At 53.9% G+C, this 21,461-nt stretch overlaps 1 protein-coding gene and 1 long non-coding RNA gene across 2 annotated transcripts in view; one reads left to right on the top strand and one right to left on the bottom strand.

The window, feature by feature from the left end:
- NOL4L (nucleolar protein 4 like) overlaps positions 1-21,461 on the top strand; it is a 143,085-nt gene that overhangs the window by 40,031 nt on the left and 81,593 nt on the right. The window contains exon 2 of the mRNA XM_031004912.3: positions 17,752-17,907. Coding sequence (XP_030860772.1) covers positions 17,752-17,907 — 156 coding nt within the window. The remainder of the gene's footprint in view (positions 1-17,751; positions 17,908-21,461) is intronic.
- LOC129529168 (uncharacterized) lies at positions 7,337-9,458 on the bottom strand. The gene is made up of 3 exons (XR_008674619.2): positions 9,312-9,458; positions 8,125-8,200; positions 7,337-7,997 (listed from the first exon to the last, which is right to left on the bottom strand). It is a non-coding gene; the product is annotated as an uncharacterized lncRNA (long non-coding RNA).

Below are 21,461 nucleotides of genomic sequence, written 5' to 3'. Positions count from 1 at the left end.
GCAGTCAAGGATGCCTTCAGGGTGTTTGGCCTAAGCAAGGGAGATGGAGAAGCCTGCTGGGGGAGGAAGTTTGGTGGTGGTGGCCAGGGCTGTGGGCGGGACGGGGAAAGGGGGTCTAAATGCTTGCTGGATGAGTGGATGGATGTGTCGCCCTGGCTCTCCAGGGGGCCCTAGACACACACTTGCTTTCAGTCCAGTCGGCTGTCTGGCAGCAGAGGAGAGGCCCATGCTGGAGATGTTAACGTGACATCGCACACGTGTGAATGGCCCCAAGGTGGACGAAGTTCAAGGACTGGGGCTTGGGGTTGTCAACATTAAGAGGTCCTGTCCAAAGTTCACGTTTTTCTTCTTTCATGAAATGTCCCATTTTTTTTTTAATTTTTATTCTTTAGAGACAGGGTCACGCTCTGTCACCCAGGCTGGAGTGTAGTGGCACTATTATAACTCACTGCAGCCTCAAACTCCTGGGCTCAAGCAATCCTCCTGCTTCAGCCTCCTGGGTAGCTGGGACTACAGGCAGGCACCACCATGCCCAGCCCCAAATTTTAAGTATCAGCAACAAACTCAAATTGTAATAAACCTCTGTAGGTTCCCCCAGATACATCCATAGACCCCACTTGGCCTGAGACCTCCTGCTTAGGACCTGTGGCGTGGGTCTGGAGTCACACTGCCTAGATCTGAACCTGGCTGTCAATTCCCAGCTGTGTGCTTTTAGGCAGGTGACTTAGCCTCAGTTTCCTGATCTGTAAAATAGGAATAATAATAGTACTCACCTTTTCGTGTCATAGTATGGGTTCTCTGAGAGTCATGATGAAAAGCTATTTGTGATGGATTTTACTAGTGACCAAGGCTGTTGATAGCAAAGGGGAACAGTGCACTGGATTTTGAGTTCACCCTGGGGTGGGATCTATCTCTGCCATTGACAAGCTGTGTGACCTGGGGCTGGTTTTAGACCTCTGAGAAAGTGGTTTGTTGCTCTTGGAGTTGGGAGCTGGCCAGGATGCCTGCTGAGGCCTCTGAGCCACCACTGACCACCCTCCCTCCCTGCCTCTCTCCTTCCAGCCTCGCCCACCTGCCACCTCCCACCCCTTTACCCTGCAGCCAAAATGATCCTTCAAAAGCACAAATCTCAGCATGGTCTTTTCCTGCCTGGAGAAAAATCCCTGTTGGCACCCCACTGCCTTCAGGACAAAGCTGGAGAGCCTTAGCCTGGCGCAGGGAGGTGGGAGGTGGCCCTCACCTCTCTTCTGCTACCTCCTTCCACCAACCCTGCTCGGGTACCAGCTGCACACAGCCCCTCACCATGCCTCAAAGGCCCCATGCCTCTTTGTACCCCTTCCCCCTTCCTTTCTCCACCCACCCCCTGCCTTCCCATCATCCTTCCAGCAGCTCATGGGCCCTGCTATACCTTGGGTCTAACCACTTCTCTCCCCCAGTGATCCAGCTGCCTCCCCATGGCTTCCCTGCCTCTCTCTCACCCCTTCTTCTCCATAGCCCATTTTCCACGAGCAGTCAGAGGGATCATTTAAAAATATCCTCTGGATGGTGTCACCCGCCTGCTTAAAATCCCTCTATGGCTGCCTGTTTCACGTGAATACAGCCGCCACCCCATCCGTCCCTCCAGCATGTTCAGCATAGCCTCCCCGCCATCCTACTCACCACTGCCCACGATGCCGGCCGCCTGCCTGCCTGAAGACCTTTGCACAGGCTGTTGGCCTTCAGAGGTGACTTAACATCGCACCTTCAGCAGAGGCTCCCTGTCCACCACCCTTTTCACAGGCACAAATCACTCATTCAGGAGGCAGCCAGGTCTGCCTGTTGACTTTGTAACCACAGTGCCTGACCCTGGTATCTTTTTTTTTTTTTTTTTTTTTCTGAGACAAGGTCTCGCTCTGTCATCCAGGCTGGAGTGCCGTGGCGAGATCTCGGCTCACTGCAACCTCCACCTCCTGGGTTCAAGTGGTTATTGTGCCTCAGCCTCCCAAGAAGCTGGGACTACAGGTGTGCACCACCACACCCAGTTAATCTTTTTTTTCTTTTTTTTTTGTGACAGAGTCTTGCTCTGTCATTCAGGCTAGAGTGCAATGGCACGATCTCAGCTCACTGCAACCTCCTCCTCCTGGGTTCAAGCGATTCTCCTGCCTCAGCCTCCCTAGTAGCTGAGATTACAGGTGCCCACAACCACACCCAGCTAATTTTTGTATTTTTAGTAGAGACAGGGTTTCACCATATTGGTCAGGCTGGTCTCGAACTCCTGACTTCAGTGATCCACCCACCTGGGCCTCCCAAAGTGCTGGGATTACAGGCATGAGCCACCGTGCCCAGCCCCAGCTAATTTTTGCATTTTTAGTAGACACGGGGTTTCACCATGTTGGCCAGGCTGGGTATCACCCTTTCTGGTGGCAGAAGTGCCACGCATCCTTCAAGACCCAGCCCAAATGTCACCTCCTCTGTGAAGCCTTCCTTCACGCAGCCCCACTCCTTGCCCTGTTCCTGAGGGCCCTCTGGATCATTCTCTCCTATTGCATCCCCTGATGGCAGAGCCAGCTGAGCTCCGTGGTGGCTTCCCGCGAGCTTTATTCTCTTCCCTTTTCCCCACACTCGACATGGTAATGATCACTAGCTGGCGAGCTCCTCAAGGCAAGAGCACCACAGCAAGAGAGCTCGTGTTTATTGAGAACGGCTGTGTGCTCAACGCTTTCCTGCATCCTCTAAAATCCTCACAACCCCGTGAGGTTGGTTCTCCTAAAAGCCCCATTTTAAAGAGGAGCCAGTGGAGGTTTAAAGAGGTTAAGTCACGTGCCCAAGGTCACCCTGACACCAGAGCTAGAGCTTGGAATGAATCACGGCAATGACTTATATATAGCACCTTCCACATGCCAGGCACTATTAAGGTGTTTCATCTTCACAAAAACTTTCACTGCAGCTTCATGTTATGGCTGGGGAAACTGAGGCATGGAGAGGTTAAGTAACTTGGTAAGGTTCAAGAGACGAGTCAGAAGTGGAGTAGGGGCTGAGCACAATGGCTTACACCTGTAATCCCAGCACTTTCAGAGGCTGAGGCGGGAGGATCTCTTGAGCCCAGTAGTTCGAGACCAGCGTGGGCAACACAATGAGACTCTGTCTCTGCAAAAAAATAAAAAGATTAGCCAGGTGTAGTGGCACATGCCTATGGTCCAGTTACTTGGGAGGCTGAGGTGGGAGGATTGCTTAAGCCTTGGAGGTCGAGGCTGCAGTGAGCCGTGATCCTGCCACTATACTCCAGTCTGGGTGACACAGCGAGACCCTGTCTCAAAAAAATTTTTTTAAAAAGAAGTGGAGTAGGATTTGAGCTCAGGCTGTCTGGCTGTTGGTCATCTCTTGGTCATGCTCTCAAATGTCATGCTGTACTGGCCATTGTAGCCTTCTCCCTCTGACCTGCCTGAGCAGCTCTCATTGTCTTGGTGCCCCCGAAACCTGGACTAGCAGCTAGCCCGAGGAGGCACTAGTTAGTGACAGTGTCAGGAATAAGGACACAGGTAAGCCAGTGGGTGCGGGACCCTGCCCCAGCCGTTCTGAAGCTCTGTGTCCTGAAGCCCAAAGATATGGCCACCTGTCTCCTGGGCTTAGCGCCCCCCACCACCCGCCTGTCCAGACAGCCTCAGGGAAGGACCAGATCCATAAACATGAGGCTCTACTTGGGCTGGGAGGAGTGCTGGGCACTGTACAAGTCCTCAATATTATTGCTTTATTGTCATTTAAATGGAGCCTGCCTCAAACAGGCCACCCAGTTCTAGCCACCAGCTCTGGACAAAACCCCCATTGAAAAGCCAATTACAATCACTCCATCTAAATTGTCATGGATTTGTATAGAAAATTACATCTCCATTTAGTCCTAAAGCGACATCCTGGGCATGGACAGAGGGGAGGCTGGCCCATTTACCCCCGCCAGCTCAGCGCGGGTGCCGCGGGCAGACAGAAAGCCCAAGCTGCTGGGTCTTGGCCGGCCCAGGAACAAAGGCCAGTTTGTGGGGGCCCAGAGAGAAGCTGGGCCTCTGAGGGCAGCTCAGATTCCAGGCCCGGGCCGATGGACCCTGCACCGCCAGCTGGTCTCTCCTGCTGGCGGCTGTGGCCAGACGAGCTCCTGACAGCCGGCTTCAGGCAGCCCATCAGCCCCGCCACCCCCGCCACCATCCAAGGTGGCTGGAGCTTGGCTCATGTCCACACTACCAGGAAATGAAGCTCAGGGAGCACTTGACTGGGATCCTGAGATCTTGGTTTCATTCATTCATTCACTCACTGACACATTCAGTGCCTGCTAGTAGCATGAGAAAGGCAATAATGTAGAAGTGAGCTCCAGCTTCAGAGTGCCCTGCGTTCAGTTACAGACTCTGTCCTCAGTAGCCATGAGGCCACTTGTTTATTCCTTTAGTTTTGAAATAGTTGTCGAGTGCCTACTGTGTGCCAGAGAACAGGACAAAATGGTCTTCACTCTTGGCCCTTAAAGTCCAGTGCCCTGGGGAAAATAAACAGGGGCTGACACGGGCTAGTATCCCCATTTCACAGAAGTGTAAGTAGGCAGCTCAGAGGAGCTGGGCATGCTATATGCAAGTGAGGAGGGCCTTCTAGCCAGAGGGAATAGTGTGTGTGTGTGTGTGTGTGTGTGTAGGGGGTGGCGAGGCAGGCTGGGTGTGTGTGTGTAGGGGGTGGCGAGGCAGGCTGGAGCAGCACTGTGGCATGACATGAGATCGGTGGGGCAACCTACAGACTGTGGGCCTCTTCTCTGAACCTCGGTTTCCTCATCTGAGGAATGGGGGCGATGACCCCAGCTGCTGGGGACTTGGACAAGGGCTCAGGGAGATAATGTGTGCCAGGTGTTCTGCGTGGAGCTGGGCATGGGATGCTTTTGGCTAACCAGGATAGCCTTACTTAGATGACACTGTGGGCCAAACACGGACCGAGGGCTTTCCACACATTCACTCCTAACATTGACAGTCACATGTGGCAGGGCTAGGATCCCCATCTCACAGATGGGGAAACGGAGGCAACAGCACAGGTCAGCTAATTATTTGTTCCTGTTCCAGTCATTCTGATTATGGGTTAGCCCAGGGCCTGCACAGAGAAGACCCTCAAAAAGGATTTGTTGAATCAGTGAATGCATCTGGAAGGTCGGTGCTGGGCAGGTGTGGGGGCCTGGGAGGAAGATTCCTGTGTACATGTGTGAAGCTGTGTGGAGTGCTGTGGGATTCTGAGCATGGCTGTGGGCCTGCGTGTAATTGTGTGTGAGACTGTCCAAGGACTGCAGATGGTTGCATGTGTGAGGCTATGTCCATGTCTCTGTGACCTTAACTGTGTGTGACAGTCACACATTGTCTCCCTGAGTCCTTGCCCAAATGCCCAGTGGCCACAGTGGCTCTGTCAGACTGACTGTGTGTGTGTGGCTGTGTCAGACTGTGTGTCACGGCCTACACACATCTGTCTGGGCCCAGAGGGACACTTGGCACCCTTCCTGGGATGGCTGGTGGGCCCAGAGGCTACCTCGGGGCAGGACAGGCAGGTGCAGAGGCGAAGGGGTCAGAGTCCCCAGCCTCCCCTGCCCAGCCCAGCAGACAGACCGGCAAATGGAAAAAAATGTTCACACCCGAGGCAAGCTGGTGGCTGCCCCACCAGGGACTGCTCTGTGCACAGAAAACAAGTTCTTCTGGTATCAGCTTGGCAGGAAGTGGCTTTTGGGTGGCAGGAAGCTGGATTCAGCTCATATCAGCCCCGGCCGAGGGGCAGGAGAGCAGTTATCTGGGGTTAAACAGAGTTACTGAGAAGTGGAGCCCCCAACACACCATGCCCGATAGAGTCGAGGGCACAGCCCACCCCTGATGGCCCTTTGGAATGATGGGTGGGCGGTCTTGTAAAGATGAGCCTCAGGCCCCAGACAGAGCTCATTGTCCACCTCTCATTTACTCCCATTTAGAAGATGTGCAGACTGAGACTCTGAAGCCAATGACTTTTCCAAGATCACCAGTTAAGTAGAGAGACAGAAGGGAAAAAGACTGCAAGAAATTTACATCTAGAGACGAAAAAGCCAGGACGGAAGAACAAAGAGAAGAGGAGCGATGGGACAGGATGGAGCTAGGAGTCACATGAATGCAGACAGCAGTGAGGCTGCACCATGGGAAGGCCTGTGTGTGCCCACCATGTGCAAGGTCATCACGTGGACGTCACAGCTGACCTTGAGATCCTGAACCCATTTCCCAAATGAGGGGAGTGAGACTCAGAGAGCCTCACTGGCTGAGTGAGGCCTGGAATCCAGATCTGATTCCAAAGCCCAGGTTCTTTCAGGTCATGCCCCCGTGCCCAACTTCCAGGGAAGGGAAGTGGCTGTTCTAAAACAGACACCCAGTTCCACTAGCTGCTTGCCTGAGTGCTCGATTGAGGAATTCACTCAGCTGGCCCATGGAGAGCCAGGGTTCAAACCTAGGCAGGATGGCTGCAGAACTCACGTGCTTAACCACGTGACAGGGTGTGCCCAGTGCTTTGCTGGAGCAGGCAGAGAAAGCCATGGCCCTGCCCTTGGGCTGGGACCCAGAGGGTCCAGCCACTGGAACAAAGCCCTGCAGCTGGCAAGAAACTGAGTCTCCCAATGCCCAGCTCTAGACACTCTGTGCCGCCCCCCACCCCACCCCACCCCCACTGGAGCCCCTGGGCACTGGGCTCTGGTCCTTCTGCTGTCATCCCAAAAGCAGCTCTCAAGCTGTTCCCTGGCTGAGATGCTGATTTGAAGCTCGGTTTGCATGTCGTTTGCACATTACTCAGTGTATGTCAGAAGGTACGAACATCTCCCTTTCCGGGAGAGGGCTGCCGGGCCCCCCTGCCCTCCTCCAGACAGCAAAAATGCCAGCCGGCTAGACGGGAGCGACGCCCTGGCCTCTGACGGCACCCGCCTGCCGCTGCCTCCCCCATTCCCTCCTGGAGCCAAATTTAGGCAGCTCTGCTACTGAGAGATGGGGAGAGCGGAGGCAGGAAACGGTGAGGTTGGAGGCAGCCTGGCCTTGGCCCTCCCAGAGTGGAGCAGCCCCAGGGGTGCCCCTGTCCCATAAGCTCTGGGTGCAGCCTCCCCCCACCCCTCCTCTCACTGGAATGCTGGCGGGGTTGGGGAACGCTGGGTTCTCAGCTGCAGCCCAGGGTGCTGGCTACCCCAGCCATGAGGGAGGAGGGAGGGAGGGAGCGAGGGAGGGAGGGAGGAGGTCATGGCCGGGGCAGTGGGGAAGGGATCAGATAGCCTCCTCCTGCCCCAGACACCCGCCGCCACTGGGGACACAGAGCCGGTTCTGCTTCTTGGACACTTCCTGCCCCTCCTTGGTGTGCACCCCCCAACCCTGGGCCTGATTGTGGGTGGGGGGCAGGGGACACAGCCAGGCCTGAGGGGACTGAACCCTCCCTGCCCCCCAAAGGCTCTCCCAGGCCATCTCTGACTCAGGCCAGCCTCGCACCTGAATGGTCTTGGTTCACCTACCTGGGAAATGGAAGGGGTGGCCTAGAATGACTTCCAAGCAGCTGCCTGCACTGACAGTAGGAGCTTCTGGGAGGCCTGACAGAAATGAGGGTTGTGGGCTGGGTGTGGTGGCTCACGCCTGTCATCCCAGCACTTTTGGAGGCCGAGGCAATGGGATCACTTGAGGCCAGGAGTTCGAGACCAGCCTGGCCAACATAGGGAAACCCTGTCTCTATTAAAACTGCAAAAATTAGCCGGGCATGGTGGTGTGTGTCTGTAATCCCAGCTACTCGGGAGGCTGTAGCAGGAGAATCGCTTGAACCCAGGAGCCGGAGGTTGCAGTGAGCCGAGATGGGCTCCCTCCTGGGCTATAGAGCAAGAGTCCGTCTCCAAAAAAAAAAAAAAAAGAAAGAAACAAACGCGGGTTGTGGCAGTGGCTTTAGGCCTAGAAACTTCTTCTTCGATTTCTCAGGTATGGCTAGGAGAGGCAGCTACTCACGATGCTGGGACAGAACCTGCGTGGGCTGAACTGTGGAAAGGAAGAAGAGGTGTGTGCTGGATTTCAGCCACCACGAATGTGGGGCTAATGGAGCCCAGTAGTTGGTATCCTGGGGTCTGACTCCCTGGATTTGAACCCCAGCTCTGTCACTCTGTACCTTGTGACTGTGGGCAAATCGCTTCAGCTCTTCTGTGCCTTCGCTTCCTCACCCTGGGGCAACAGATCTCTCGTTGCTGTTGCGAAAGTGAAACGAGGCCGTGAGTGCTTGGCACACAGTAGGTGCACCGCGACGCCAGCCACCAGTGTGACTGTTTTGTCTCCCAGGACGGTTAGGAGGCCCCGGAGCCACAGCAGATGTGGATGTGGACGCGGTGGGAGGCGCAGTATCTTGGTTGTTAAATGGGCACGGGGATGGGGGGTTCAAGTCTGCGTGACCCTGGGCAAATGGCCACACCCCGCTGCGCCTTGGGCGGGGAGCAGCAGAGGCACTGACCGCGGAGGGTCTGTGAGGATTACGGGAGATCAGGCTTGGCACGGCGCCTGGCACATAGCGGGCGCTCCCTGAAGGAGAGCTGGCAAGATCGAATGGTACCGCCCTGCACAAAGGACAGGTGGGCAGCGTCCCCGGGGGCGGGGCAGGGCAGGTGCGCCGGGAGCCGGTTGGCGGGGCCGGAAGGGGGACGCGAGGCCGGCGGGCGCGCGCGCAGCAGGTGCGCGTGGGGTGGGCGGGGCCCGCGCGGGCGCGGTCTCCAGGTGAGCGGGCGCGCGCCTAGAGGCTGGAGACTTGGGGACGCCAGTCGCCCTGGCCCGCCGCCGCCGAGCGTCCCTGTGTCTTTAACGCCCCCGTTCCTGCGTGTCCCCCCCCCGCCCCGTTGGTGCGCCCCCCCCCCCCCCCACTCCCAGCCGGGCTGCAGCCGCGGAGCCGTCCCCCCTGCACTGACAGCTGGTATCTAATTACTGTGTGAGAATGGAAAGTCAGGCTGTCCCAGCTCCGGGGAGAGGGGATTAACGTCTCCTGCAGAATACACTTCCTCTGGTGGGTTGCCATGGTTACTCTCATTACCTGCCTGCCCGCGAGGAGCCCGCGCGAGCCGCTCCGGCAGGCCCTCCGAACCCAGCCCGGCGCGCGCGCGCCTTCCCGCCCCTCCCCGCCGGGGCGCACGCGCCTGCGCCGTGAAGAGAGCGCGGCCGCCTCGCCCCCGCCCCTGCCCCCCGCCCGAGCAGCTGTCAGCGGCGCGCGCGGCCAGCTCGGCCCCAGCGCGCGCTGTCAACAGTCATTAGCGCGGCCCACTCCCCTCCCCCTCCATCCCCACCTCTTCCCCCGGCCCTGGGTGGGGCCCGCACCTGGGGCTCTCCGCTCGTTAGCGCGCCCAGGCCGCCTCCTCGGCCCGAGAGGGACCCGCCCGCGGGGCCTGGCTGGCTCAGGGCTACCTCCTTCCGCCTAGGACCCCCCCTTCGGTGACTCCCGATTCCCTGTCCTAGGCTGTGGTGCCCCGGGAGGCGGGTCGCCAGAGTAGCAGACAGAGCTCTTTAATGGGTGTCTTCTAGGGCGGGTGCTGTTTGTGCATCATTTGGGTTCCCACACACTTCCTATGAGGTGGCGAAAGCCATTATGCCTATGGTGTCACCTCACACAGGGGGAAACTGAGGCCCAGGCAGGACAGCCCCTTGCCTGGGGTGGGGGCTGGGTTGTCCTTAGGCCTGTGACTTCACCTCTAGAGCACCCTCCTGTGGACCCTCTCCCTGCCCCCGCCAGGCCAGAGTCCTGCAGCCAGGCCCAGACCCTGTCCTGTCCGTCCGGGGATGCTGGACAGTACTCCTCCCTCCAGCCCTCACAAGTCATTGTCATTCGGATCTGCATTTCCCCAGCCCCTCTCCTTCTAACTGGGGGGGCACTGTGGCCCACTGTGCCCCTTTCTCTTCCCATTCCTTCCCCCTACACCCATTCCAGACATCCCAGAGTTAACAAAACCCAAAAGAAAGAGAAAAAAGACTCAGAGCTGCTTGGAGGAGATGGCATCCTCAAATGTAGCGCCGTTGTTTGAGGGGCTGGTCCCAGGCACCTTTCTCTGTGGCCTGGGGTGTGCGTTTTGGTCCCCAGCGTGATTTGAAAAGAAGATGGAGGTTCAGCGAAGCAGAAAGGAGGTCTTGGAATATGTGAGGCCTGTTCCAGATGGCAGGTGCGACTCGGTGGTGGCGGTGGCGGCGGCGGCTGTGCGCTAACAGTTGGAGATTGTGCACAAGGGTGGAGAAGAGGCAGGTGCTATATTGAGTCCTCAGCGCCTTGTTTATGTATTTATTTATTTATGGGGAGAGTGTGGTCCCATCCCTCTGCCCCATCCAGGCCTACGAAGCTCAATGGAACTTTGGGTCCTAAAATTCTGGGGTAAATTCCTATTTTGGAGGGTTTTTTTTTTTTTCAATTTCCAGTCCCCAGTAGGTAGTATTCAGAACCGAGAGAAATTAAAATACTGCCTTTGTCCCAGTGAAGCAATACCCTCTCTTCAATCACCTGATTGCCCTTTACAAATTATGACAGCTTCTCTTGGGGATGCTGAAGAGAGGGTTTCTGGGTGTTTGGGTGATGGTCTTCATTCTGGTTTTCTTTTCTTTTTGTTCTCTTAGTTTAGTGTGGTTTTCAATTTCCTCTCCACCTCCTCCTTCCTTTCCCTCTGGGGCCCCTTTGCAGGAGACTGACTCCTCCCCCTTGCTTCTTTTTTCAGCCCCACCAGGAGCTGAAATGAGACTTTACAGGAATCCCCCTAGAAGCTTCCAAAACTCCAGTTCTGGCTGACTTTTTTTTTTTTTTTTTTTGAGATGGGGTCTCACTGTGTCACCCAGGCTGGAGTTCAGTGGTACGGTCATGACTCACTGCAGCCTACACCTCCCCAGGCTCAAGTGATCCTCCCACCTCAGCTTCCTGAGTACCTGGGACTACAGTCGAATGCCACCACGCCCAGCTAGGTTTTTTGCGTTTTCTGTAGAGACCTCCTGGCGGTGGGGGGTGGGGGGAAGGGGGGTCACCGTATTGCCCAGGCTGGTCTTGAACTCCTGAGCTCAAGCGATCCTCCCACCTCTGTCTCCCAAAGTGCTGGGATTAGAGGCGTGAGCCATTGCACCCAGCCCTGACTGAATTTATTAAGGCTGGGTTTTGGGGACAGGAGGAATGGCATGATTGCAGAAGTTGGGAAGAGCATGCTAGTAATTAATATGCAGGGTAACTTTTGTCTGTGATCTCAGCCACTTTGATGGCCTGGATGGGATGGAGCGGCATCCTCACATTTGCCTGTGCAATCAGCCCCCTGAAGTCCTGGGCTCCCTCCCACGTGGTAGCCAAAGATTTGCTTCCTTTGGGGTGGGCTCTACTGGCTGACTTTCTCCTCCAATAGCAGTCTCGTTGATTTTTATTCCTTGTCAAGAGCTGGATCTGAAATGCACCAGAAGGCCTATCCTAAGGCCTTTCTCTGTGGTTTTTTCTTCTACCATCGGAGAAACCCAGTTGAGAAATGTCTCCGCTATTTAGCCGCATCCTCTCAACCATGGCCTCGTCGTTGCTGGAAGGCACACTCTACTAATATAGTGATGGTGGCACACTAAATGGCACCCTGGTGGCCTAAAACTGTGATCCCACCTTGATAAGTATGTAACTTATTACCAGCAAGTGACTTCGAAGTTCTAATGGAGATGACAGAACTGCAATCCATTAGCAACTGGACCTCACTTCACCATCAAGGGCAGGGGTCCATTTAATTGGCTCATGTGGGGAGACAGGCAAGATTCAGTCTGATTCAGGAGCTCCCTGAGGTCGCCCCGGCAGGAGCCTGTCTAATGGCCTGGTAAGACATGCCGATCCCCCTCTTAGGTCTGCAGCCTGGGAATTAGCATGCTGAGCATTCAGATCCATCTGAGGAAACCGAGGAAGCCAGAAAGGACCTGCCAAGGGATGCCCTGCTTAAGTATTAATTAACTTTGCCAAGGAGGACTTAAAAATCTGATGTCAGGATGCAGGGCGTTCCTGCTCTTTCTATCCATAATCCACATTAAGTCTCTGGGCAGATGTGTTGAATTTATACTAATGTTGCCCAATAAGATTCTTTTGTTCTCACCATTAGGAAAATTGGCCTTCATTGGAAATGAAAATATTAATATATTAGGCCAGGAAGCACAGAGCATGTCTATATTTAATGAGCCAATGCCTGTTTTCCTACAGTTACCTCCCTGGCTCAATCATGGAGACATTCTAATCAGCAGTTCTCAAAATCTGTCTTGCATCAGAATCATCTGGGGGGGCCTGTTAAAACCCCCAGCACATCAGATTTGGTGGGTTTAAGGTGGAACCTGAAAATGTGCATTTCTAACAAGTTCCCAGGTGATGCCAATGCTGCTGGTCTAAGGACCATTGCTGTAATATTTTGAAATATCAGATATATTTAAGTAGACATTTGGTGATTTTGTCAATGACTTGCCACCTAGCTTTTCATTTAGAACCCAAATGGGCTGGTGTTAAGGGAGCTGGTGATGTCCAAGAATGTAGCTCCATAAATGTGTAGGTTTTTTTTGTTTTTGTTTTTATTTTAGAGATGGGTCTTGCTGTGTTGCCCAGGCTAGACTCAAACCCCGGGCTCAAGTGGTCTTCCCATCTCAGCATCCTGAGTAGCTGAGACTACAGGCATGCGCCGCCATGCCCAGCTTCTCCATAAATTTTTAAAACTATTGCCATGTCTGATTCTGTTGGCCTGGCTCTGGCAGGCTGTTTGGGGGTTGGATGGTTCGAAAGGATGGTGTGTGTTACCATGGCAATGTTCTTCTCCATGCAGGAAGGCCCCAGAGGTTGATCCTACACAAGTGACTGTGTGTTTTTCATCGTTCTTCCCATGGGGTGTTACAGGGTTCCATTCCATTACTCCTGCTAAGTGTTTCCAGGAAGCTCTGATAGGCAGGAGACTCCAAGTCCCTTCTTGATCCAGCCTATAGATGAAGTGAACTTCCTTTGTCAATTCACTGTCCAGTTTGCTTAGGGCAATGGATTAGATGAAGCTAATTTGGGTACCAGGCAGAAAGGGGATGGCAGGGGCTTCCCAAGTCTACAGGGAAGGTGCTTTCTGCTTCCTTTATTAGCAGCTCTTCCCTTGCAGCACTGTCTGGATCCTTAGCTAGTGAAGGCCTGCCTCCCCTGCAGCATTTAGCATGAAGGTTATTACCTCCATGGATGCAAGGGATAGCAGAGATGTCTGTGGCACGTGACTACTGTCGGATCCCTTTGTTGCTGTCTTCTCAGGGTTCTCCTTGAAGGCCACGTAGACATCCTGGCGTTCTTCCCCTAGGGTGTAGCACACATGGAATCCAGGTGGCCCTAGCTCACCAGAGGACAGTTCAAGGTATGGCTCTGCAGCCCTTGTGTGGTTTGAGTTCTGGTCGCTCCAGGCCCTCTCCTTTCCTATGTAAATCTTTGCTGTAGAGATAGGTGGATTACAGGACCCAAATTTGAACATTAAGGGAGAAAGTGATCAATTTTTAAAGAAGGAACTAACTGAAAACTGCTTCCCTGAATAATTTTGCTGGGATTAATTTTATGGTCACATTGGACCAGGTGCAAAGCTGTTGTTTACCAGAGTCAACCTAAGAGTGCAGGTGGGAGGCTGGGAAGAGACAGGCCACACGGGACAGTATGTTTTGCTTTTTTATCTGGGTTGGTCAATTACACTTTGACTTTTGGAAAGCTTATTCCAAGTTTGTGGGAGCCTTAGCATATTATTTAGGAATTAAATAAGACTGTGCATCTCTTCTGATGGTGGGTGTTACTGAGGGGGACGCATTTTGTCATGGGTCCCCTCTGGACGCGTCAGAGGGACCAGAGATAAGAGGAGATTCCTAAACACAAAATGTCCAGACTCAGAGGGGTCCAAGCGAAGAGAACATTAACCAAGTCTGTATGTGCTGGATGCCTGACATACATTCTTGATCCTTGGAACATCCAACTAGCACTTTTTAGGCCCATTTTATAGGTGCGGAAACTGACTTTCAAGAGGTATAGAAATAGGCCGGGCACAGTGGCTCACACATGTAATCCCAGCACTTTGGGAGGCTGAGGTGGATGGATCACCTGAGGTCAGGAGTTTCAGACCAGCCTGGCCAACATGGTGAAACGCCATCTCTACTAAAAATACAAAAATTAGCCAGGCGTGGTGGCGGGTGCCTTTAATCCCAGCTACTTGGGAGGCCGAGGCAGGAGAATTGTTTGAACCCAGGAGCCAGAGGTTGCAGTGAGCACTCCGGCCTGATAACAGAGTGAGACTGTGTTTCAAAAAAAAGAAAAAAAAAAAGGTATAGAAATAAAGTAACCCACCTAAGGCCCCCAAGCTGGTTAGGGGGAAATTTCCATCTCACCTACATAAAATATTGTCTCCTCATCAGATTGCTTTCTTTCTCCATTCCTTCCCACAAAATTTTATCTCCTTCCTTTTCCGGAAATATCTGTGTTCTGGTCTGAAACAATGTTGAACAGGGAGGTCTATTGGCCTTTAAGCAGCTAAGCCTCTAGAGCTATGCCTCTGGATTCAGGTGATCCAAATGTGGCTGACTTCACTCTATACTTAAAAATGGTAAAGATGGTACATTCTGCATGGGTCTTTTACCTGAATTTAAAAATTCAGTGGAACTACCCCCATGATATCCTTTTTAAAAACTGTTTTTTAAATTAAAGTTTATCAGACATACAGAAATACACAGATTATAAGTGTTAAGGTTTTTGTTTTTGTTTTTTTTTGAGACGGAGTTTCACTCTTGTTGCCCAGGCTAGAGTGCAATGGCGCGATCTCGGCTCACTGCAACCTCTGTCTCCTGGATTCAAGCGATTCTCCTGCCTCAGCCTCCTGAGTAGCTGGGATTACAGGCATGCACCACCACACCCGGCTAATTTTGTATTTTTAGTAGAGACGGGGTTTCTCCATGTTGGTCAGGCTGGTCTCAAACTCCCGACCTCAGGTGATCCGGCTGCCTGGGCCTCCCAAAGTGTTGGGATTACAGGCATGAGCCACCATTCCCGGCCAAATGTTAAGATTTAATGACTTAATAAATTGAACACACTTCTATAACTACTGCCCAGATCAACAAATAGAAACCCAGCTATATTCATTTTTTTTTTTTTTTTTTTGAGATGGAGTCTCGCTCTGTTGCCCAGGCTGGAGTGCGGTGGCGTGATCTCAGCTCACTGCAAGCTCTGCCTCCCGGGTTCACACCATTCTCCTGCCTCAGCCTCCCGAGTAGCCGGGACTACAGGCTCCCGCCACCATGCCCGGCTAATTTTTTGTATTTTTAGTAGAGACAGGGTTTCACCATGTTAGCCAGGATGGTCTTGATCTCCTGACCTCGTGATCCGCCCGCCTTGGCCTCCCAAAGTGCTGGGATTACAGGCGTGAGCCACCGCGCCCAGCCAAAACCAGCTATATTCATTCTTAAGGCTCATTTTGTTTATTTTCACCAATGTGAAACTCTGGTTAGAAGTGTATTATAACTGTACATCCCAAATCCATATCTTTGCTGAGTAAAAAATTTTTTAAAAGTCTAACTGACTTATCATAATATTTGTCCCATCCCAACCCTGTCATGGCAGTATATGAAGAGCCCTGTAATGCTGGGCATTTATGGGGCAATAGTGAACAAGTTAGTCATTGATCAGCCCGTACAGATGGCCTGAGATGTCGGAGGGGGTGGGATACTCCCCAAAAGAGGTAAAATTGATTCCTGAGAGAGGTTTAGAGCAGAAAAGTCATGGAACTTTACAGCTCATCTCATAAGTGAAGCTCGGGGAGGTTGAAGGGTTTGCCCATAATCTCACAGCGAGGAAGCCGGACCAGCAAGTGGCTTCTCCTGTACACAGAGAGAGAGAGAGATATGTGCTATCTGAGACGTCCCATTGAAATGGGTTCTGACCAGGAAGGAAGCCACTGGCAAGAGGGCCTTGTTGGGGCCAGTGAGGTCACCTCCCAGGGTTACCACTTAGGGACACTGCCCGCTAGCTGTGGGGCTCAGGACCCCACATCCCAGATGCCCTTTGCCCCCCATCTGCTCTCTGCTCTTGAATGGGCTGCTGGTGAAGAGACACTGCTGTTCGGCCATCATGGTGGGTCGAGAAAGCTACTGGGTGAAACCAAGACCTGTCTGTGCCAGAACGTGTTGTGAGCGAGTGTCCCCTCCCAGTGTGGCCTGTATTCTACTTGGACTACAGAGTCCAAGGTCTGAAGCCATCTGTGCCATCCACCAGCCACTGTACCTCAGGCAGGTCCTGACCCTAACAACCTCCGAGGGTTGCCCTGGTGTTCGGCTCTCTCATACCTGGGGGAAACATGGTGAACTGCAAAGCACTTCTTAATAACAATATTTATCTAGCAATCCCTGTACTCCAGGCTCAGTGCCAAGTGCTGCACACACAACTCAGTTCTTCATGGGAAAGGGGCTTCTGTTATCCCCATTTTACAGATAAAGGGCCTGAAGCTCGAAGCACAGTAAGTGCTCGGGGTCACAGGGCCACTTCCATGATGGGGCCGTATTCAAACCAGGGCAGAGTGTGTCCAAGTGACCCTGCCCAGCTGCCACTTATGACCACTCAGTCATTCATTCATTATTTACTGACTACCTACTATGTGTCAGGCACTGTTGTAAGTGCTGGAGAGAGCTGAGAAGGAGCAGGCGAAGCCCACATCCTCTTGTTGCTGACATCCTTGAGTTGGGGTCCTTTGGGGAAGAATTCTCTTGGAGATGTGTCTTTTGGGCACTTTTAGAGAAAAGCCTGCTTCCTTTCCCCTCAGATTCCCTCCATATGGCTTGCTCTTGATCTTCAAAGCCCCCTAACGTCCCCACAGACTCCCCTTAAGGAGCTGGCGGCTGACAGCCTAGTGTCTCTGGGTCTGTGTATCTCCCTTGTGGGGACTGCCTGCACGGAGCAGTTCCCCAGCAGTCTGTTCCCTTCCGGGCCCTGGCCTCACCCCCAGCCTCCTGCCCTGTGGTTTCCCTGCAGCCCCCTTTCCTGCTGGAGGGGAGGGCAGGCGTCAGCCCCACAGCTGTTTGCTATTGAAGGACCCGTCTTGCTCCTGGCACACCTTGTCGGGCCAGCTGACACCACTCAGCCAGCCTGATAAGAGGCTCGGGGCCCACGGCCGCCCCGTTCACACGGCCCTGCCACCTCCTCGTGGCCTCGTGCCTGTTATTCTGTACATCTCCACACACAAAGGGCCTGGGTGCCGTTGCTGGCGCTCAGCTGCTGGAGTGGGGAGGGCAGGCAGCCGCGAAAAGCTTTTCAGAAAGGCCAGGGCGGAGGCAGGAGTCACCCAGGTGATCGGAGCTGTTCCCCCGGGACCCCAGCCCAGGCCCACAGTGAAAGGTTACTGCTAATTGGCGAGCTCCTGATGGGGCCGCATCTATTTAGCACTCCCCCCTCCCCAGAGACTTCCAGGATGGTCTTGGCACAACGTGTGATTCAAGAGCTCCCCGCCCGAGTCTGGCACAATCTGTCTGAAATTGTGAACATGGAGCCTCTTGGTTTTTTAATTTGTGTTTTCGTTGTCGCCGTTCTCTGCCCATTGTTGCTGGTAGATTTCATAGCTGCAGCCACCCTGACTCTGGCGTCCCCCTCCAGGAAGCCCCCTCGGTAGGCTCCCTCCCCTCCCCACCCCAAGACCCACTGTCGGAGGCATTGCCCGTCCTGACCTCTTGCCCCGGCCTCAGGGCCCAGTTCTCACCCCGCCATCATTCCTGACACTAACACAGCTTGTCCACCCTGTCGCAGGGGGCAGATGGCCTGTCGGAGCCAGAGGGCATCTCTCTGAAGCGGGTCGCTGTGGTGGAAGATTTCTTTGACATCATCTACTCGATGCATGTGGAGAGCTCAGCGGAGCCAGGCAAAGCCCCCAAGCACGCTGGGCAGAAGAAAACCTACCGAGCGGTGAGATTTCTGTCTGTTTGCCTCCACTGGCAGCCCCAGGCCTTGGCAGGAGGCCACGGGCTCCGCACATGTTGGGCTTGGGGGGCGGGGCAGGGAGCTGAGGCGTGATGAAACGGCCTTTGGGGATCTAGGGGGGCACAGGGCAAGGGCATGGCAGCCAGAGATGGCTCACAGGGCGAGGGGAGGGAATCTGTGGTCTGAGCACAAAGGAAAAGCAGGTTGAAGGGGGTGAGAGGGAGGGAAGGAGAGGGATGAGGGCAGGAGGCGCCCTCCTCTTCCCCGTTTCTGCTTCACTCGCTCCCACCCGACACCACCCCCAGCCCCTTGTAGCCTGTTCTGGGGCTGGGGTGCAGGGGACAGATAATAATCAGAGGAGCAAATGCCTTCATGGCATGGCATTTACTGCATGCCAGGCCTGTCCTGAGCTCTTCCTATGTGTGAGCTCATCCTGCGAAGTCAGGACTGGGAGTTCCCCAGGGGAAGTCGAAGGACCTGCTCTCCACCCTCCAGGAGATCACAATTGGATTTGGGGTGGGGAGGCTGAGAGCAAAAACAAGATACATGAGAAGCAGAAATGTCTCCAAGGCTCGCTTTGAGAGAGCAAGAACCCAGGCTCAGGGGCATTTAGCAAAGGCACCGCCAGATGCAGATGAGCCCGGGGGACTGTGTGGAGAAGGTGACACCTGTACTGGCATTCTACGCTTTGGGGAGGCATAAGGGCAAAAAAGGCAACCTAGGGGCAGGAAGCATCACAAATACCAGGGAAGTGGAAATAGATGGGACTGGCCAGACCAGAGGCCCCTCCTCACCCTGCAGAGGGGCCTGCCTGTGTTCTGATCCATCTCCTGCTGACCCACATGTGAGCCTATCCACAGCTCATACATAGCTCTGAACCATTTGTCCAGTGCCCAGGGAAGCCAGTAAAGCCAAGCCCTTCATGCTCATTCAAGCCTTGATGCAGTCCTGTGACTGAGGCACTGAGGACCCATTTCACAGTTAAGGAAACTGGGACCCAGAGAATTGGGTCACTTGTCCAAGGTCAGATGGCAGCTGAGTTGCAGTCAGCCAGTGTCCTCCATGCCGACTTTCTCTGGAGCTTCTAGAGATATGCCCTTCTGTGGCTGGGCTTCCCCACCCAAGGCAGATGTGAAACTTCCCACCCCAAGTTCTTTGTATAAATAGCTTTGGACTACCGTGGATGTGGCTGTAAAGTCTATAATTTCCCCTTATGGCCCATCTTTTTTTTTTTTTTTTTTTAATGCAACCATCCGGTTAGTCCTTGTCCTCAGAAAATGGCTTTTGCCTTAAATGGATTTTAAGGATGGACCCATGTGCCAAGAGCCTCAGAGAGGCAAGGTGTCTGCCCAGGAAGGCAGGAGATGGTGATGGTCTCCCTGCCCCTCCTGCTTCTCGGTCTGTGTGCTTTGGGAAGTGACTTGTGGGAAGGGAGTTCTGTGGGTATTTCCACTAGAGGATCATAGAAGAAGGAAGAGGCACCCAGGCTGGGGCCCACATGGGCCCCTTGGCACTGACAAGACCACATTTTCTCAGCATTAAATTTACCATTGTGGGTGGGGCATGGTGGATGACACCTATAATCCCAGCGCTTTGGAAGGTTGGGATGGGAGGATTGCTTGAGGCTGGAAGTTCAAGACCAACCTGGGCACCATAGCAAGACCCCTTCTCTTAAAAAAAAAAATTGGGGCCAGGCGCGGTGGCTCATGCTTATAATCCCAGCACTTTGGGAGGCCGAGACAGGCAGATCACTTGAAGCCAGGAGTGTGAGACCAGCCTGGCCAACATGGCAAAATCCTACCTCTATTAAAAATACAGAAATTAGCTGGGCATGGTGGCACATGCCTATAATCCCAACTACTCGGGAGGCTGAGGCATGAGAATCACTTGAGCCCAGGAAACAGAGGTTGCAGTGAGCTGGGATCATGCCGCTGCACTTCAGCCAGGGTGACAGAGTGAGACTCTGTCTCCAAAAATAAAAATAAAAAATATATTAAAAAATTCAGGCCTAGTGGTATGTGCCTGTAGTCCTAGCTGATTGGGAGGCTGAGGCAGGAGGATTGCTTGAGGCTGCAGTGAGCTATGATTGTACTACTGCACTCCAGCCTGGGTGACAGAGCAAGACCCTGTCTCAAAAAAAAATAAATAAATAAAATTCACCATTGTGCTGAGCAGTCAGCATGTGCTGTACACCAGCACTTCCTATACATGTATGAAGGTTGCATGCATGAAGCAGGTGCTGTTGTTACCTCCATTTTAAGATGAGAAAACTGAGACTCAGAGAAACACATAACCTGCCTAAGGTCAGTCAGCTGACATTCAGAGCCAGGCCACCCACCCCAGAGCCTGTGCCCTGACCACCACACATCCTGCCTCTCTGCAACCCTCCTGTGGTCAGCTAGTAAGCCCTATGACTTGCTGTTGTCCAGGCGGATGGGCTGGAGCCAGCTGGATCATGTGATTTCCCTGGCCCCTTCGGTGTCCAGCATCAAGCCTCGCCCACAGGCACTCTTTGGGCGGTTTAGGAAGGCAGGGGTCTGCGGCCTCCATGCTGTGGGGAGGGCAGGGCTGAGCTGGTTCTGCCAGCACTTGCATCCCTGGGCCAAGCGGACATCCAGCCCTTTGCTCTGCACTTCCTGGCTTCTCGTCCATATGCCTGCCGCGTGCCCCACTTCCCGCTGCCCAGCCTGGAGCTGGCACATGACTGGCACTGAGCCAGCTGAGCTGCACACAGAGCTGGAATTTCAGCAGCAGGGCCAAGGCTGAGCTGAGCAGGCCAGGGCCCTCCTGCAGTGGGTGTGAGGCCGAAGGGGCTGGCACACCTCCCTCCTCCCCTACGTGCCTCCTCTCCTTTTCCCCTTCTCCTCCCCATCTGTCACCCTTCTCATGCCACCCTTTTCCTTTTTTGGGGGCAGGGGGTGGTGCCTGGATGCCTTTGTGCCCCTCTTCATCTGCTCCCATTTTCCTCGACCCATACCTAGCTCTTCAGCCCCACTCTGCAGACACGAGGCTCCCACCCATCCATGCCTGTGGAAGGAGCCCCCAAGGAAACCCCTGCTGATGGCTGCAGAGGGGCACAGCCTGGCATCACGGGGTACGCATCAAGCTCCTGGCTGAGGACTTTTTGGATCTATCTCTGTGTTTTGCCAACGCTGAATCCTCAGACTGCCTGACAGTCTCTAGGGCACAGGGCCCCTCTGGATTTTTCCAGGCCTAGGGTACTATAGGAGTTAGGACTGGCAGGGCGGTGGCAGACTTTTTCAGTGCACTAAATGAGGCGCGTTATTTGGTAGGGAAAAGAGCTTTCTGGCATCTACTGCTGTCCAGCCGTGGATCAGATAGGGCAGGCAATGAGCTTTCTGAAACTGGAGGTATTCGAGCTGGAGTTAGATGGCCATGTGCAATGGATAATGCAGGGATTCCCATTTCGAGTAGGAAGTCCCTGTCTCACTTAGCTTCTCAGTGTGACCTGAGGTGCAGAGGATCTCAGAGGTCTCTCCAGCACCAGGGTTTGAGGAAGGTTCCAGCTGGTTCTACAG

This window comes from Gorilla gorilla, chromosome 21, assembly GCF_029281585.2.
Source record: "Gorilla gorilla gorilla isolate KB3781 chromosome 21, NHGRI_mGorGor1-v2.1_pri, whole genome shotgun sequence".
NCBI classification, from domain to species: Eukaryota; Metazoa; Chordata; class Mammalia; order Primates; family Hominidae; genus Gorilla; species Gorilla gorilla.
The sequence above is the reverse complement of the archived record's forward strand: the minus strand, read 5'-3'. Positions and strand labels throughout refer to the sequence as shown.